The sequence below is a fragment of the Arvicola amphibius genome, chromosome 6, assembly GCF_903992535.2.
Source record: "Arvicola amphibius chromosome 6, mArvAmp1.2, whole genome shotgun sequence".
In the NCBI taxonomy this organism is placed as follows: Eukaryota; Metazoa; Chordata; class Mammalia; order Rodentia; family Cricetidae; genus Arvicola; species Arvicola amphibius.
The window spans coordinates 46,553,849-46,571,584 of record NC_052052.2 but is presented as its reverse complement, the minus strand read 5'-3'; the positions used below and the strand labels follow the sequence as shown (position 1 = coordinate 46,571,584).

Below are 17,736 nucleotides of genomic sequence, written 5' to 3'. Positions count from 1 at the left end.
GGAGGAGGGAGGGAGGCAGCATTACAGAACACCTTTTTCCTGGCACGACACGACCACCGCACGTAAACTCTGAGTAGCTGTGATTATCAGGACAAGGCTAGCTGGTTAACATCTTATCATGGAGGAAGGATTAGGAAACTCCATCCTTCTGAGCATACGAACGCAGTTAACAGCTGCTGGGGAAGGAAGGAGCATTGTATTCCATGGTATAGACACTAGTACAGTACAGCTATGTGGTATAGCTTCATAGTATAGCTACTAGTGTCTATGATCCAATAAGCAATCCTAATTAAGCTTGGTTGGTCATCCAAATAAAGACAAGACAATGGAAGAAGGACTTTCTGAGAAGAGGAAGGAGATTGGTCAGAGTTGGAAGGGGCAAGAGAGAAAGAAAGGGTTGTTATAAAGGGTAAATATGATCAAATATATGCATACATGAAAATATGATAAACTCATTATTATGTATCATATATGCTAACTTTAGAAGAAGATAAAAGCCTTAGAACATCCTAAAGATTATCCTATACTGTGTATGGAGTAAGAATTCTGGTTGCTGAAATCACCCGGCACACCATGAGCCAGCCCAAAGCTGGTGTCTGGCTGTCCATCCAGTTCACAATCCCACAAAAAGAGTCTGAGCAGCTTTCTTCCATGGGATCTTCTTATACAAAGAAAAACATTAAGAATTTAGGTCAGAAAGATCTCCTTATGGTATAAAGTGGGAAAGGATATTTAAAATACCAATGTCAGCAAGGTTACTTCATCCATAAAAATCTATCCAATGGGATAGCACCACCTCTATCATATGGCCTCTGTAAGCTTTAACCAACTGCATGTATGTAAAATGTTGGATGAAACAGACAATCCTCTTTGTGACTGTTTCTTTTCCTACGGTAACTTGACCACGGCTGTGTTACTCAGACACTGAATTAGGCTGACTCTACCTCAGGAGGTGGGGTTATCTTACATAGACATCCATTCTATTAAACTTCCTCCAAAGATTGAAGAGAAATGAAACAGGCATCCTGTGAAGGTAACAAGTTCTGACAAGTTCTGAGCCCCACTCAGCCCTAAGGCCCAGATGTTCAGGAATACTCCTGCAGCTTTATTCAGAACGCCTGGCAGCACTGGGCTCCTTATGTGACTTCCTCCTTCCACTCTTCACAGAACCCAATACTAGGGTTCTCTGGTACTTCTTTCCTGTGTCTGATTTCTGCCATATGCTAATGCCTGGCCTCCATATAGTAGGCTCTACCCACTTGTTTTTCCAGTCTAGGTGAGCCTCACTATTCCTGGTAGACTTAATGCAGACTAACACTGTAAAACTCACTACCTTCATCAGGCATGGTGGTACACATACGTTTAATTCCGGCACTCAGGAGGCAGAGGTCACCAATCTCCACAAGTTCAAGGCCAACCTGGTCTACACGGCAAGTTCCTGGACAGTGAGAACTACATAAAGGTACTCTTGTATCAAAAAACCAAATAAAGCCGGGCGGTGGTGGCGCACGCCTTTAATCCCAGCACTGGGGAGGCAGAGGCAGGCGGATCTCTGTGAGTTCGAGACCAGCCTGGTCTACAAGAGCTAGTTCCAGGATAGGCTCCAAAGCCACAGAGAAACCCTGTCTCGAAAAAAAAAAACAAAAAAAAACAAAACAAAAAAAAAAAAAAACCAAATAAACAAACAATAAAAAAACTCAACCCCCCAAAAATACTCTTAACTAATCACCCTCATTATTCTCTAACATACTCCACTTAGCACTTTAAAAAGCTGCATGACTAGCAAAGACACTTGAGGGATCATGAGGCAGCAATCTTAAAACCATACATCATCTTCATTTCTCTCACTTCATTCTTGGATGTTTATGTAGCAGACACCTTGGGACAGCAATTTATGTTAAAACGCCCAAAGCTACTTCTGGGGAAAAGAGGCCACGTTGATAAGGTGGCTTTCTGACACTAGTCTACATATACCAGAGAATGCCACAGGCAAACACAGTTGTATGTCTGATGATCCTGCCACTGGGTATAAAGTAAGCCACTCTAGATAATTATGCTAAAATTCACCTGTGCCTGATGGGAGGCAATTATCTGGTCATGTTCCACCTTCCAAAGCTATAGCCCTTCTGCCAAGAGACGACAGAAGAGAAGGAAAAGAGGGTGGAAAGCAGGAGAGAGAGAAGGAAGGAGGGAAAAAGAAAAGAGGAGAGACAAGAAGGAGGGAAGGAGGGAGACTGGCCATAAGGAAGGATGTGAGGTCTTGGCTACTGAGTGTCCTATCAGACAGGATATTCTTTCCAGATTACCAGGGACTTGCTCATAGACCCAGGTGTTCTTCTCTGCCATAGCTCCTGGGCTGGGTAGCAATGGACAGATACCTTGTGGCTGCATCTCTTGGCACACTCCTGTGTCCTGACTAACCTCAGATTTTTCAAAGCAGGTGACAGTCATGAGGATGTTGTCGAAGTCAGTGCAGCTCCACCTCAGCACGTACATCCCCTCCTCACTCCCTTCTTGCCGCAGCTTATTGATGGCATATTCTGTGCTGGAGAGAGAAAGTAGGCAAGGGACAAAGGCTCACACCACAGCACTTCAAATCCCAGCAACATCTACTTCATGCACTACCGCAAACTTCCAGTCCCATACTGTTACCTGCCAGGACCCTAAAGTCCTCTTTGACATGGCGTGAAGCATGTGACAATATGGAGGAACTTGAGACACCCTGAGTATCCAATACCTAGAAAAGAACTCACCTACTGCACCCCAAGACATAGAGACCTGCTTGATTATCCCCAAGTTCTACAAAGACACTGTCTCCATGCTTTACCAGAAGAGCATCTCGTAATACTGATGAGTAAGGGTTGCCAAGGATACAGCACCAGCAGTCCCACGCTGGGCCTCTCCAACCTCTCATTCTAACTGAAAAAGGAGCCCCATTGAGGTCCACTTTGTTTACAGCTGTGTCCTCAGTGACCCCAACAAGCCTGGCTCACAGTAAGTGCTTAATCAGTAACAAGCTGAATAAATACCTCAGTGATGAGCAAAAGAGCATTAGAGGAGAACAGGTCTTATACTCCTTTGCATTCCCCAATGCAGTCATGATGTGCAGAGGTCACAGAACACTGGCTAAATGGTTACCAGTGCTTGTTAAGCATGCTGACAAGTGTTGGTGAAAGAGGACTGGTGTGGTCAGTGTGCTTTAGAAAAGCAGAGACTTTGATCCCAGCACTTGGGAGGCAGAGGCAGGTAGATCTCTGAGTTCAAGGCCAGCCTGGTTTACAGTGAGTTCTAGGACAGCCAAGGCTACATAGAGAAACCCTATCTTAGAAATCAACCCCACTCCTACACATACAAAAATAAAGACGAAGAAAAGCAGAGACTTCAAGAACTTTCCAACTGTGCTATAAGGTCGTACCCTTGCTCATGTTGATCCCTCACCTGGAACACATACCCTGTCTCCTGGGAAGCTATCATTCACTCTTCAATGCTTAATCTAATATGAATGCTACCTACTCCCAAGTAGTAGATTTCAGCCTCCCACAAACATGCAACATTTATTCCTTCACGTCCACTCAATGTCCTTGCTGTACATGCCGAAATAGCAGTAAGCAATGCAGAGACGGTTCTGCCTTTAGGAGGCTCATTCTCTGGGAAGAAAGGCAAGTCAAAGAGGAAATATGGGCATAAACTAAACATTGGTGGTAAGGAGGTAATGAATACCACTGAAGGAAAGCAAAGCAGAACACAGTATTCAGGGACAAGGCACAAGGAGGGTTCAGAATGTTGTCACTTTATATAAGTGATTAGAGAAGACTTCTCAGACAAGGCAGGAGCCAACACCTGGAGGAAGGGCGGAAGGGCTGTGCAGACCCTAGAGCAGTGGTTCTGTGGATCCTGTGGATCCTGACTCATTTGGGAGTTCACATATCAGATACTTACATTTTGATTTATAACAGTAGCAAAATTAGTTATGAAGTATCAACAAAATAATTTCATGGCTAGGGGTCACCATAACATGAGGAACTGTATTTAAAGGGTTGTAGCATTAGGAAGGTTAAAACCACTGCCCTAGAGGAAGGGTATTCTACACATGGAGAAAAGCCAGTGCCAACGTCTGGAGGCTCAACTGAAACTGGAGCACCAGAGAAAGATGGTTTCAGGGTGGCCAGCTCCTTGCTCTGCAGTGCATGTGCCTATCTCCCAAGGCCATGAGCTCTTTCAGTGACCACACCACCAAACAACCCGTCTCTCGGGTAATCAAGATGAGAAGAAGAAGGGGAAAGCAATGAAATACAGATGAAGACAATTCCTAAGAATTAAAGATCTGCATCCTGTCTTCTTTGAAGTGGTCAGTATTGGACAGGATAAGAGAGAAGTTGGCTATGGAGAAGTGACGAGGTTGAACTATGAAAAGCAGATACCAAATTAAGGGAGTAGCTGGGCCATGGCAGAAAATGACAGGAAGGGCTTATAGACGATCAGTGAGCAAAGAAGGTGCCTCCAAGCACTAGCCACTGGCCAACTGCCCCAGTCTCAACAACAGGCACCTGTAGAGCTATGGGGACTGGACGTTCTACCTCTAAAACCTAGGCTCTTTTCACACCAAAGGTCATTAAGAGCATTCTGGAACTAACCAGATTGGTCCATGACAGCCATTCTGTATATTGTGGACGATCAGTGGGGGCGCCACATCAGTGCAGAGAAAATGGTGGGCATCTGCTGTAAGCCGAAAGTAGCCATCTATCAGGGACACAAAGGACAAGGCCTCCTCGTGAGAAGAGAGCTTCAGTTCCTGGAGAGAGAAGACATAGCACAGTTACATCACTATTCTGATGTGCCTTGCACCTACAGACACCTTTGAAAAACCAATTTTAAAGCAGGGCCCACCTGGCATACAAAGGCCTTCACTTCCTGACAGCAGAAACCTGAGCATGAGAGGTGTGGGAGATGCAGAGAACTGATAATCAAAGCAAGACTTGGCAACCTGTTGGTGTTCTGCTCTCGGGAAAGACCAGCAGCCAAGTACTGCCTGCTCAAAGAGTGGAGATACAGAGAGCAAGAATGTTCTCAGGTGGGAGGAGGGCACACCAGTGAATCACAAGCTCTGCAGCATACCTTTTCAGCTTTAGAGCATCTCCACCTGCCACTGGGCTCAAACATAGTCAACTCACTGATTTTATGGGTCAAAATGGTCAACTAGTGTTTAAAGAAGGATCGGTGTGTCCTTAACAGATTACTTAATCTCTCTGTGCCTCTGTAAAATAGGGATGACTACCACCACAGAGTTGACATGGTAATTAAAACAGCTGGCACTTGTCAGGGCCTTAGCAGAGGAAACACCTGGCACAATCTTGGTGCTGGTGTTGGTGAAGGAAAACCAACGTACAAGAGACAGGTATTTCTAGTGTTTTTCCTTGTTATAGCTCCCTTTGCAGAAAAGTAGCCTGAGTGCCTAGTGTGAATTCTGCCTTCAATATGGGAGCACTAACTGGGAGCCAGATGTGACTGGCAGCTCAGATAGGATGGAGCTGCTCATAAAATGTAAACCCCACTTACTGCTTTTCTTCCTTTGTTGTTACAAGGGTGCCCACAGTGAACAAGCAGACCACTGGCCTGCTGTCATTAACCACTCCCACCCCCTCAGATTCCCTGGGGGACGGTAACTCCTTAGAAGCCCTAACAACACTAGCAGAAAGTGTGGCCTACAGCCAGGCAGCCTCAGACAAATCCTGCCACGTTCTCAATATGAAGTACAAGTCCCTATGGCTCCCTACTGTAGTCTCCAGTCCCCCCTTTGAAACTGAAGCTGAGCTGATACGCTACATCTTACAGTTCTTCTAAAGCAATGCTTCTCAACCCTCCTAATGCTGAGACCCCTTAATACCTCATGCTGTGGTGACTCCCAACCATAAAATTATTTTCATTACTATTTTCTAACTATAATTTTGCTACTTTTATGAATCATAACATCTGATATGCAGATGGTTTTAGGTAACCCCTGTGAAAGGGTTCTTCAACCTCCAAAGGGGTCAAGACCTACAAGTTGAGAATCATTTTTCTAAAGACTCAACACAAGCTCCTCACCACAACCTACAACCCACGCTGAGGGATCAGTAATATGCTTCTCCCTCCTTTTCCCACTTTCCACCAACATCTCTCAACATTCTATTTCTCCCTTTTCTTTTTAAATTTTTATTAGATTTATGCGTGTGTGCAGGAACACATGCATGCCACAGTGCACATGTGGTGGTCAGAGGACAACTTTCTGGAGTCGGTTCACTCCGTCTACCCATATGTGGCTCCTGAGGACTGAACTCAGCTCATCTCAGGCTTGGTGGCTAAGTGTCTACACCTGCTGGGCCATCTCACCATTCATTCACTTTAGCTACATTTTTTAACCTGATAAAGTTATTTGTTTTAATGTCTGAAAACAGGGACTAAGAAAATGAGAGCCACTCACAATCTCAGTACAAACAAATGGCTGTGAAGATGGAACATTTGGTCTAAGGGCATGTGCACATGCATGCTAACCACCAAAAACTTGGAAAGTACATCAGTACTAGCTTATAGGTCAATATTGACAATCTGTTTTTATTCCATTTACAGAGCTTGTTTCTTCTTTTAACAGTTTGGTTATGTAATATTCTACTACTTGTGTGAACTCACCATTTTCCCAGCCTTCTTTCTGCACACCTAGGGTGTCAGCAGCATTTGACACTGAAAATACTGCTGAACTGAACACTTACTTACAAGCCACTGTCTGCATCTCACATGGTTTCTGAAAACACGTTCCTTGGGTTTCTAAACAGGGACCCACTGGCTATTTTCAAGGTTTTTGCATCTGTTGTCAAACTGCTTTCCAGAAGTCTGTCAGAAAGGCAGCTTCTAGAGATGAGAATGTGACTTTGTGTGTCCCAAGCTCACCATGCTCTACCTTTGAGTGGTGCATTTATCTTTCTAACATTGTTTTAAACAAAACAAGGTTATTTCCCCGGTGCTGACACCCTTCACTTTGTAAGTAAGCCTATCACACTAGCCTGTCCTCAATTCGTGGTATCAGGGGTGACATCCCACAACAAAAACATGTTTATCTGGCAGAGTTATCACTTTCCCTGCCAAACTGTGCTGCTTGTCTAGGCTGTGTCCTCAAATGAGGTGACATTCTCCCTTCTGTCCGAGAGTCCCTGGGTGTGCCTGACACCCTGATGGGGCTGTTCTGTGGCCTGCCACTTGCCTGAAGTTTAATCATGTGTCAACTGAGGCTTCCAACTACTTCATCTCAGATGATCCACCCAGCTCAGCAAAGGAGCAGACTTGCAGCCTCCATCTTTTTCTTTTAAAACTAGAGATTAATTTATGGTTTACAGTATGAGATAGATGGGAGATAAACCAGAGTCTACAGTAATAAACTTTAGGAACAGACCTATAACACACAAGAGTGGCCCATACAGCAGAAAGACCAGAAAACAGAATAAAGGGAAAGAGGCCAGGCGTTGGATCCAGCTCTCCTGTGAGGTCTAGTGCATGAGCAGGGCAAGTAGGGACCTTGGTCCTTGTGGAGCCCCTCTCCTTACCCCCCAGTGCTCCTTGTCCAGTGTGCTGAGAAGGTGGGAATTGGTATTCCCTGGGTTTGAGAATGTTGGTCTGGTTGTGCAGTAGATCAGGCTCTTAAGAGACTCTTGGGAAGTGGAGACTGGGAGGCATTAGATTGGCAGAAGCAATCTAAGGGAAGAATTCAGGTACCAGTCCTGGGACAGGGTCACCACACAGCAGGCTTTTGTCTAGGAGAGACCTCCATGAATCTTTGTATGCCACACCAACATGGTACAATAAATAAAGGGTTAATTTAACTCCTTTTCTTTCATATCCACATTTGTGTGTGTGTGTGTGTGTGTGTGTGTGTGTGTGTTTGCGTGTGCCATAAGTATTCATGTGCCCACAGAGACCAGAAAAAGGCATCAGATTTCCTAGAGCTGGTTTTAAATCACAGGACATTAATGCTGGGGGCCAAACTAGCGTCTTCTGAAAGAATAGCAATTGCTCTTAACAGTTGAGCCTTCTCTCTGGTCCACTGTTCACTTATTTTTATAACTAAATGTTGACATTGAAATACCTTTAAGTGCTTATAAACCCTGAAGCAGGTGGACATTTGCAAGAACTAAGCACAGTACTGGGATGTGCCAGCATAACTCTGAAGCAGACACTGACAGGCCCCAGCAATGGGACTTCTGGCTTAAAAGGGACCTTTAGTGGGGATGAGTGTCTGGAAATCATGTGCCACAGAACATCCTCAGCAGTGTGTGTCTCTCTCATCACATCTAGACTGAGCAGCTCCTAAGCAGGCTTACCATGTTTCTGTTGTCCTGCTTGTTAATGCTGACCACAGACTCCTTTATTACAATGTGGGTGATTTCAGGGAAATATGAAAAATTGTTCCAATCTTCCCGGAGTTTATTTTTCTCCTCATCCTTCTTCTGTTTGTGTTCCAGTTTTTTCCGCTTCAGTTTATTTTTTTCCTTTTCAACAGGAACAACCTGATAAGATAACAAACATGGCAGGATTTAGTTGGCTTTCTCATTTTCTGTTGGTAAAAGGTCAGTGCTTCAAACAATTTTTTAAAAAGCCAAGGCCCAGGGAAGAGAAAGTCAGCATACCTAAAGTCAGAGCAGCTCAGAGAACCACTGTCTTATAAACAAATGATGGGGCCCTACCAGAGACTCTTGGATTTCATTCTCCAATAATCACCTAATCTACAACATGCATGTTGATGCTGCAGTGGACATAATGGGCATGTACCAACCACAGACCTCCTCACTTCCAGACTGAGAGTGTGCTTCAGCACAGGCAGAGAACAGATTTTCCCAAACACAAATGGGAAAAACCCAAGTTCCTCCTGCTACCTATGTTTTGACTTTGTAATAGTGAGGCTTTTCAAGAGATGGTATGAGTCCGTATGTCAACAACTAATACACTGAAACACATAGCTGCATGAGTTTATCTAGTTGACTAGCATGAGCTCTGCAGAACAGATTCCACATTAACTTCCTGTCTGTTCCGCTTACTTAATTAGTCAAGTCATCTCTGAGTCACCATTCCCCCAGCCATAAAATATTAACTTTTCATCTTCATGAGATTAGGCACATGCCTATCTAAACTTTAACTACTATGCAGAAAGCCTTTGGTAATTTGGTATTGTTATTTTAGCAAGAAAATAAGTCAGGGAGAAAAAAAAATGAATCTTACATTTAATATTATTACTTGTAGTAATTACTATATAGTCACAGCAATTCAGTCAACAGTTATTTCCAATCAGGTTCTATGCCCATATGCCATTTAGTTCTCTCAACAACAGTAACTGCAGTCAGCCCACTGATTTCAAGGGTTCTACATCCACCAATTCTGTATACACAGATTCAACAGCCAATGACCAACATGTCAGGCCTGTAATGTTGTGTATGAACCACATGCACTCTTTTCTTGCCACCATTCCCTAAAGACTACAATATAACTAGTTATAGTATTTACATAATATTAGGTATTATATGGCAATCTAGATATAATAAATGTATACAGAAGGCTAATATATAGGTTGCATAAAAATACTATATCATTATCTATGAGACATGAGCATCGACAGATTTAGGTGCCTGCACAGAATCACGAGATAATACCTGCCTCTAGGTACTAAGGAACAACTTAACAGATGAGTCCTATGTACCTATATGGGTACAATAACCCCACTAAGACCACATAACCATAGGGAGTGGAGCTGGAATTTGAACATGTCTCCTTAGGTTTAAACTCGTGTTATTACCTCATTTGACAAAGACAAACAGCTTTGGATATAGTTCAGCAGTAGAGCACTTGCCTAAACATGTGATTTGATTCCAGCACTGTAATGATAATAAGTAAAAGTGGGGGAGGGGTACGTAGCACTCTCCAGGCCCTTGAGTCAATCAATACCCAGTCCAACAAAACAAACACCTCAATAAAGCTTCATAACACAAATGCAATTATCTATTTTGTGAAGCCAAAAGCCTGCCCGAGGCTCAGCTCTTGCCTCCTCCACTATGCCACAGTTATGATGTGAGGGATGAGTAATACATGGCCTCCAGCCGCGCTGATTCAATTTAGCCTATGGGTGAGGTCATGCAGACAGGTGATTCTGACAGGCTCAAAAGCACACTCCAGTGACACAGGATCTTCTTCTTTATCAGATACACACAGCCACTTACATTTGGTTTCTGCCGCCACTGAATTCCAAGATTTCCAGTCACCATGACTTCATAGAGAACATTGCCACTGTCATTTGAATGGAACCGACTCAATTCATTTTCTGATGAAATCAGTAGCATAGAAGTCTCAAATATCTCAGCTCCATAATGTTTTGTCAAAGTTTCCAAGGTAGCCAGGTATTTCACCTTCAGGTCATGTGTGGACACACTGCTGTCACAGATGGTCTTGTTGTTAAATTCCTTCAGGAAATCCTTAAAAACATTATTTATTCTCATCCTGGTAAGAAGGTTCCTCTGTCTGATGGATTTATTCAACGTTTCAGGAATATAGCGCTTATAGCTAAGAGAAAATTAAAAAAAATATACAAGTTGATTATAAATATGCCTCTATGACTTTCCTTGTATGTATAGGCAAATGAGAAAACAGGATCTAATCCCAGAGGACCACAGATGTTAACAACTACAAAGAGATAGACACAGGCTAGAGAGAAGGCTCAGTGGTTAATTCTGCTCAGTGATGTGGGATTCCCTTCTGCTGTAAATATGTTTTATTACCATTGGTAGGGCAGAACAGAACAGAATCAGAACAGAGATATAAAGAAAAAGTAGGTGGAGTCAAAGAGACGCCATATAGCTGCTGAAGGAGAAAGATGCTGGAACTTTACCCAGTAAGCCACAGCCTTGTGGAGATACACAGAATAATAGAAATGGGTTGATTTAAGAGTTAGTTAATAAAAAGCCTAAGCTAACAGACAAAACAGTGTTTTAATTAATACAGTTTCTGTGTGATTATTTTGGGTCTGGGCGGCCGGGAAATCAAAGAACAGTCTTCGTCTATAGCTCAGTGGTCAACACTGCTCTTCCAGAGGACCCAGGTTCAATTCCCAGCACCCACATGGCAGCTCACAACTTCTGTAACTCCATTGCTAGGGGACACAACACCCTCACACAGACATACATGCAGGCAAAATACCAATGTACATAAAATAAAAATAAATTATGAAAAAAGAGATAGAAATAGAAGTAACCTCATGAGATGTATGCCACTATCATCAACAATACAGCTGCAAAGAATCCTCCCTTCATATTGGAAGGGTACACTTGAAGGTTAGCCCTTCTTTTATGGTACTTGGGAGGGACAAAGGGCTCACACTGCTAGGCAAGAGACTGTAGCACTGAGCTATATCTTCTTGCAAATAAGCTCTTAAAACTTGGTTTGTCCTTCTTCTTGTTGTTGTTCTAGTTTTATTTGAGACAGTGTCTCACTATGTAGCCTTGGTTGCCATGGAACTTGCTATAGAGACCAGGCTGGCCTCAAACTCACAGAGACCTGCCTGCCTTTGTCCTTGCCTCCCAAGTGCTGGGACTAAAGGCATGTACCACCATGTCTGGCTGGAGTTGTCTTTTATGGCTCACTGGTAAGAGGAATGGCAATTCAATTTCACAGATAGGCTAAAATTACATAGACTGAATATTAATCTCAAACCACATCTTAATTCAATTTTCTATAACTAATAACTTACCATCCCTCACATCAGAGATACCAGTTCTCAGCCACAGAGTACAGGCTATAGAAAGCAGTCCCGAAAGACAGCAATGCCACCATGGGAAAGACAGGAAGCACGGAGAGCATGCAGGTCACTAATCTGCCTGGACACTTCACTCTAGTTCATATTTCTGAGATTACTGGCTAGCATAAAAAAATTAGGCCACAATTTTAAGTATGCTACTTTGTACAAATATCCAAAGATTTGAATCATGTTGAAAGATTCATGAGCACATGTAAAATAACATTATGGCTAGCTGATGTGGAACATGCCTGTAATATCAGTACTTGGGAGGCTGAGGTAGGAAGATCATGAGTTTGAAGCCAGCTTGGACTAGATAAAGCAAGGCCCTGCTTCAAAACTAATGAGCCAAATCAGTAACCTGACTCCACTATCCACTCTGGCTAGCAGGAAGGCTTACCTGATGTCTTTAGGAAGTTCTGGCAACTGCATTTTCTTCATCATGGCATAGTGTGAAATGGCCAGGACAGCCATCCCCAGGCACTCATTCTCAATGTCATGTCCATCCTGCTCCGTCTTGGGGTCCCGAATGGGAGCCAGGCATTTGATCAAATCATACTGTCCCTTAGGGGCAGAGAAGAGAAAAAAATGAGCCACCACCTAAGCTTTAGGACCCACCCATGTTGACCTTGAGAGGATCAAAATGGCCAAAATGTCACAGAGCAAGGAAAGGAATCAGAGTGTCTCTGGTATCAAGGCTGTGTCCACTGAAATGGGGCACAAAGCAGTTAAGAGTATGTTCTCCCTAGATTACGTCATTCCTTCATTCATTCAGCGAGGATTTGCTGAGTGCCTGTCAAGGTGCTGGTGAAGACCACGAATTCACAAAGCCCTATCATGCGGCTTTCTATGTAAACAACGCCTAGACATAGGCATTAGGTCTGAACTGAATCAGACCAAGACAAACGACACTGGGCTGACAGCATTAACTTCATAAACATGTACTAGCCAGCCTAGTATAGGGACTGTGTATATGGAGCTGGGCTTGCCGAAAGGGGAAGGAGTCATACTCCAGAGTCCATCATTACCACAAACCATCAGTTTGCTCCACACGTGTTATTTGCATTTTCAGGACAGAAAAGTGTCAACATAACACACCATCTCACAGATGGGGGAAAGTGTAGCCTTCTACAAACCAATAGGGACTTTAAAAACAAGACTAAAAACCAGTACCCACAACTAGCCTTGTTCAGTGCAATGATGAGCCAGTACAGGCTCACATTTACTAACTCCTAACATCCCTGCTAGACGTGTGAGGCACTACTTTACTTCACCTTAGTCCTCACAACAGCCCTGTTGGAGTACTGATAAGGGAGAAATCGAATCATGAGCAAGACATTCTCCTAGGCACTAGAGATTTAGGAGTGGAGAAGCTATATTTCTGACCTCATGGAGGGACCATTCTGAAAAAGAAAAAGAGGAATCACTAATATTAGGTGCTTACAAAAAAGTAAATTCAAACAGAAGAGTAGCATGGGAACTGGGAGCTGAGAGAAAGCCTAATCCTGACTCCAGGGCACCTTCCCATTAACACTGCAACAGCTGTACCAACTCTCCACTAGGTACTCCCACGTCCAGGAAGGTGAACATTCCAGCTACTCTGTCTGGGTGAGGTGGGTCTGGAAGAGAGGTTTCTACGGAGACACTTTCATGTTTCATGTTTTTGTTTTATTTTGTTTTGGGGGGTAGGGGTGCTGAAGTTCCCCCTCTGTTCACAACAGGACTTTTTTCTTTCAGGTAAAGAAAGGTCACTGACCAGTACCACAAAGTTTTGAGAAATAACAAGGATCTATGCTAACAATGCTTGAGTAGCAGAAAAAATCTGAACCTGAGATCTTGGGAAGAGAAGTGAGAGCCTGTGACTGTCTGTGAACATTCTATACAACTAACTCAACAAACCCTATGCTGAGAAGCTGATTTTCCTGAAGGTGAGATTCTAAAGCAAGGATGACATCATCTTTGAAGCAGGGCACTCTTCTTCTCTTCGGGAGTTCTTCCCAGTCAATCCTCTCCATAGTCTATCACTAAAGTCTGTTCCTTTAAGGCAGATTCTCACTGAGTAGCTCTGGCTAACCTCCGACTCACATGTGAGTCTTTAAAGTGCTGGAGTTACAGGTGTCAGACCCCATGCCTGGCCCCCACAATTTCTTATGCAGTATCTATGTATAATTTACAAGTTCAGTGTTTCTTGTCTAGCTTGAGTATACATCATCCAAGTACCCAGTGTCTTGGCAAATATAACTACATGAAGCAAACAAGACACAGATACCCAGTAAATAATGTTACATAAATGAATTGATCTAAGGCGAGCAAAGTGACAGAAAACAGGGGAAAGAAAAGTGCTTGGCCTGGAAAATCCAAAGCTGGGAGCCAGCTCCTTGGCTAATATACTACCTTCCCCAGTCACCTGCCTTTCCCAATCACCTGGGCAAGAATATCACAGAACAGGCCATAAAGTGCCACTAAGTACAGCTGCACAGGGACTCTGAGCCCCACCTGGCCTCACTCTCCCCACAAACTGCAGGCCTCCTGGCTCAACCTTCCTACCTGCGCAAACAAATACTCCAGTGAACTGGCATCAAGGAGTGGGGTCGCTTCTGGAACCTTTTTCTTCTCATATCCATTTTTTTGCTTCTTTGGAGAATGTCGCCATACAGACTGTTCATTGTCATTGGTTCCATGCCAGTTTGTAAAATAGAATCTATAAGAGAGCAAGAACAATGTCAACTGTGGCAGAAGATTCCCTGGACTGCTGGCCTGAGAGAGGTGTCTACCCAGGGCGGCCCACGCTGAAGCTGAACTGAGGAACTTGAAATGTACACACCCTTGCTTGCATCTAGAACCCTCATCACCCTGAGCCAAAACCCTTCTCACTCTTCCAAGTGCACTGCCACAATGCACCTCCAACACCTCCTCTGGGTCCGGAGGACAATGTCCTGGTAATCACAGGACAGCTCTTCTTACACCTGCTAACTCTGATCATACCTCCCTAGGTAAACACACTTGCTGGCTACAACTAGCTGCTACCTCACAGCTCTAGTCCTGCTTGGCTGTCCTGCCTCAACCTAAGACCTTTCCATTCTTGGTCATACCATTTCTGAAATCAAGTTCTGTCCTATCTACAATCAACACTAACATGGCAGTGTTTCTTAGGTCCCAGATGGCTGTTATTAAATTGGGGATGTATTTTACAACGAGCAAGGCTTCAAAAGAGAAATACGAAAACAGCAGCTGCGGTAACATGATGGAAGTGAACAGCACTTTGTACCTCTATACCACCTAATCTTCAGAGCAATACCCCCAGGGAGACTTCATTGCTTCCTTGTGCAGATGAGGAAAACTGAAGTTCACTGGAGCAAAGTAACCTAAACACTCCAAGCCTGACTCACTACCACTTTGGCCTGTTACCTGTTGGGGAAACAGTTCTGAGCTGTGGGAGAGTGACTGAGCTACTCTTGCCCAGATGTCTCCAGACTCAGCTGTTTAGGGCTCTCTCAAATAGGCCAATAGGTTGATAGAAAACCATGTCACTGAGAAGCAAAAACTCCTACCCGAGAGAGCTCCTCTTAGTCAGACCAAAAAAAAAAAAAAAAAAAAAGCCAGAACAGGATACAGAGGACTCTCAGGCGTAGTCTCTGCCCTTTGTGAGTTCCCTGCCCCACAATAATACAAAACAACAGGAAGTGGAACACGTGTCATAAGCAGAACTAAACTGCAGCTTTCATAGTCCCCACATACTTCTCTTTTCCTCTATAAATATCTGCTAAGAGCTACATTTTACAACTCAGTTATTTGTGATTTTCAATAAAATGCAAACATTTCATGGACTCCTGATGATACTGTGAGCAGTTAATCCCATGTTTAATAGATAACTTGTCCAGAATAAAAAGTTATCCTGGAATGCACACACCCTGCAGGCTACAGGTTAAACATTCCTCGCTCTAGAACACAGACTACCAGCAGGTACATGGAGGAGACAAGATGGTTCTGAAAGAACAAGAGCTGAATTGGCCAAGAAACAAGCAGGTACATCTAGAAACACTGTGGACAAAATGAGAGCTCCCTGGCAGCAGAGGCCACAGCTGTCTTGCTCAGTACCAAATCCCAGAACCTATACTATAGCAGGTGCTATATATGTGCTTGACAGATAAACAGCAAATGATGAACAAACTCAAGGAGTAGAAATCAACATGGAAAGGATGGATATATTACTTTAAAGGTAAAAATCAGTATTTTGTAGCTTTTGGTGGTTGTGCACAGCTCATAATCTCTGTAGATCATGAAAGGAACTGGAAGACTATGAGCTTTAGTGTTGCATACAAAAAAAACCACAATCTGCACAAACTACACCAGGTCACCAAAGCAGATGAGAGATTATCCCCTTGGTTTCCATATATGTTCTAGGACACCAGATTTTTGTTACAGTAAGAGCACAGAAGGATCCGCCAGTGTAGTGGTGAATGCTTCTGCGGGCCCAGGCCTTACAGTACTCTTCACAGGAGGGACAGGGCACAGCAGAGAGGAGTCAGTGAGGCGCCACACTCTATAAGCACCAAGTAAGGAGTGAATCACCTGGCCTGCAACCCAGGCTCCAAATGAAGAGCATACGGGCCAGGTAAATTCTGCCCAGTGGTAGATAAAAACCACGATAGGCCCACAAGCATTATGTTCAACATGGCAGATTCCCTGCAAGCTTCCTGAGAGGAACACTGAGGACAGATACTCCCTGAACCAATCCAACCCTTCATCTAGGACCAAATATGTTTAAATTGGTAAGCAAGGTACAGTTCTGTATGCTCACAATTCCAGTATTTGGGGGGCTTCTGCAGGAAGACTGCAAATTCAAGGCCAGCCTAGGCAATTTGGCAAGATGCCACTGGGGAAAAACAAAGTGGTGCTCAATTTATCAGCACAAATACTAAAACTGGAACAATACAGAAAATATTAGCATAGACCCAGTGCAGGCATGGCATGCAAATCTGTGGAGTGTTCCATACTTAAAAATAAAAGATGATTACCAATATTAACAACTTTCTAATTAATAATAAGACTAGAAACAAGAACATGTCACTATGCCTGGTTTTTTATGTAGGTGCTGTGTGGGGATCCAAACTCAGGCCCTCACAAGCATTTTATTGACTGGGCCAACTCCAGTAAAACTACAAAATTCCCAAAATTATCAATTTACTATAAAATTAAAAAAAATTACCAAGCAGCTTACTGAACTCATCATACATAAATCCTGATAACACAGTAACAGTTAAAACAGGGTGGGGAGTAAGTACAGTGTTCTTATAGCCCATGCTCCTTTTCAGAATGATTAGCCAGATACAGCTTGAAAGTTCTTTGCCAGATGGTGGTGGTACAACCTTTAATCCCAGCACTTGGGAGGCAGAGGCAGGAGGATCTCTGAGTTCAAGGCCAGCCTAGACTACAAAGTGAGTTCCAGGGTAGTCAGAGCTACCCTGTCTTAAGCAAAAAAAAAAAAAAAAAAAAAAAAAAAAAAAAAAAAAAAAAAAAAAAAAAAAAAAAAAAAAAAAAAATTCCTGAGAAACAATACTAGAGATGGCTACACATTCTAAGTTTACACTTAAACACCAACTAATGAAAGTTTTTTTAATTATCTACAGAATTTTATTGAAGTCAATGATTTTCACTTATAAGGGTTTTTGAAAACAAAGAATATGAATGCCTTATATTAACACATATCATAAATAACTATCAAATCATTAAGTAAAAACAGAAAACCACAATTAAAATGCAAGAATATTTCCTAAAATAGACCCGGGATGCCACTGAAACAGTCGCCAGCACTTGTTTCTTGCTGCATCTTCTTCAGTGGTTAGATCAGCAGTGGTCAAGCTCTTTGTAGACTGTTCTAATGCAAATGTTTGAGTTTAGGGTGGTATCTTTTTTCCAACTTCAAAGAGACT

At 43.2% G+C, this 17,736-nt stretch overlaps 1 protein-coding gene and 1 non-coding gene across 2 annotated transcripts in view; one reads left to right on the top strand and one right to left on the bottom strand.

Annotated features, from left to right (window-relative positions):
- Positions 1-17,736, bottom strand: part of Jak1 (Janus kinase 1) — a 120,095-nt gene that overhangs the window by 19,495 nt on the left and 82,864 nt on the right. Inside the window, exons 5-10 of the mRNA XM_038332442.1 lie at positions 14,351-14,504; positions 12,204-12,367; positions 10,236-10,575; positions 8,349-8,534; positions 4,635-4,792; positions 2,422-2,545 (exon numbers count right to left, since the gene is read on the bottom strand). Of these exons, the coding sequence (XP_038188370.1) occupies positions 2,422-2,545; positions 4,635-4,792; positions 8,349-8,534; positions 10,236-10,575; positions 12,204-12,367; positions 14,351-14,504 (1,126 nt within the window). The remainder of the gene's footprint in view (positions 1-2,421; positions 2,546-4,634; positions 4,793-8,348; positions 8,535-10,235; positions 10,576-12,203; positions 12,368-14,350; positions 14,505-17,736) is intronic.
- On the top strand, positions 16,698-16,804 carry LOC119818086. The gene has a single exon (XR_005286004.1). It is a non-coding gene; the product is annotated as a U6 spliceosomal RNA (small nuclear RNA).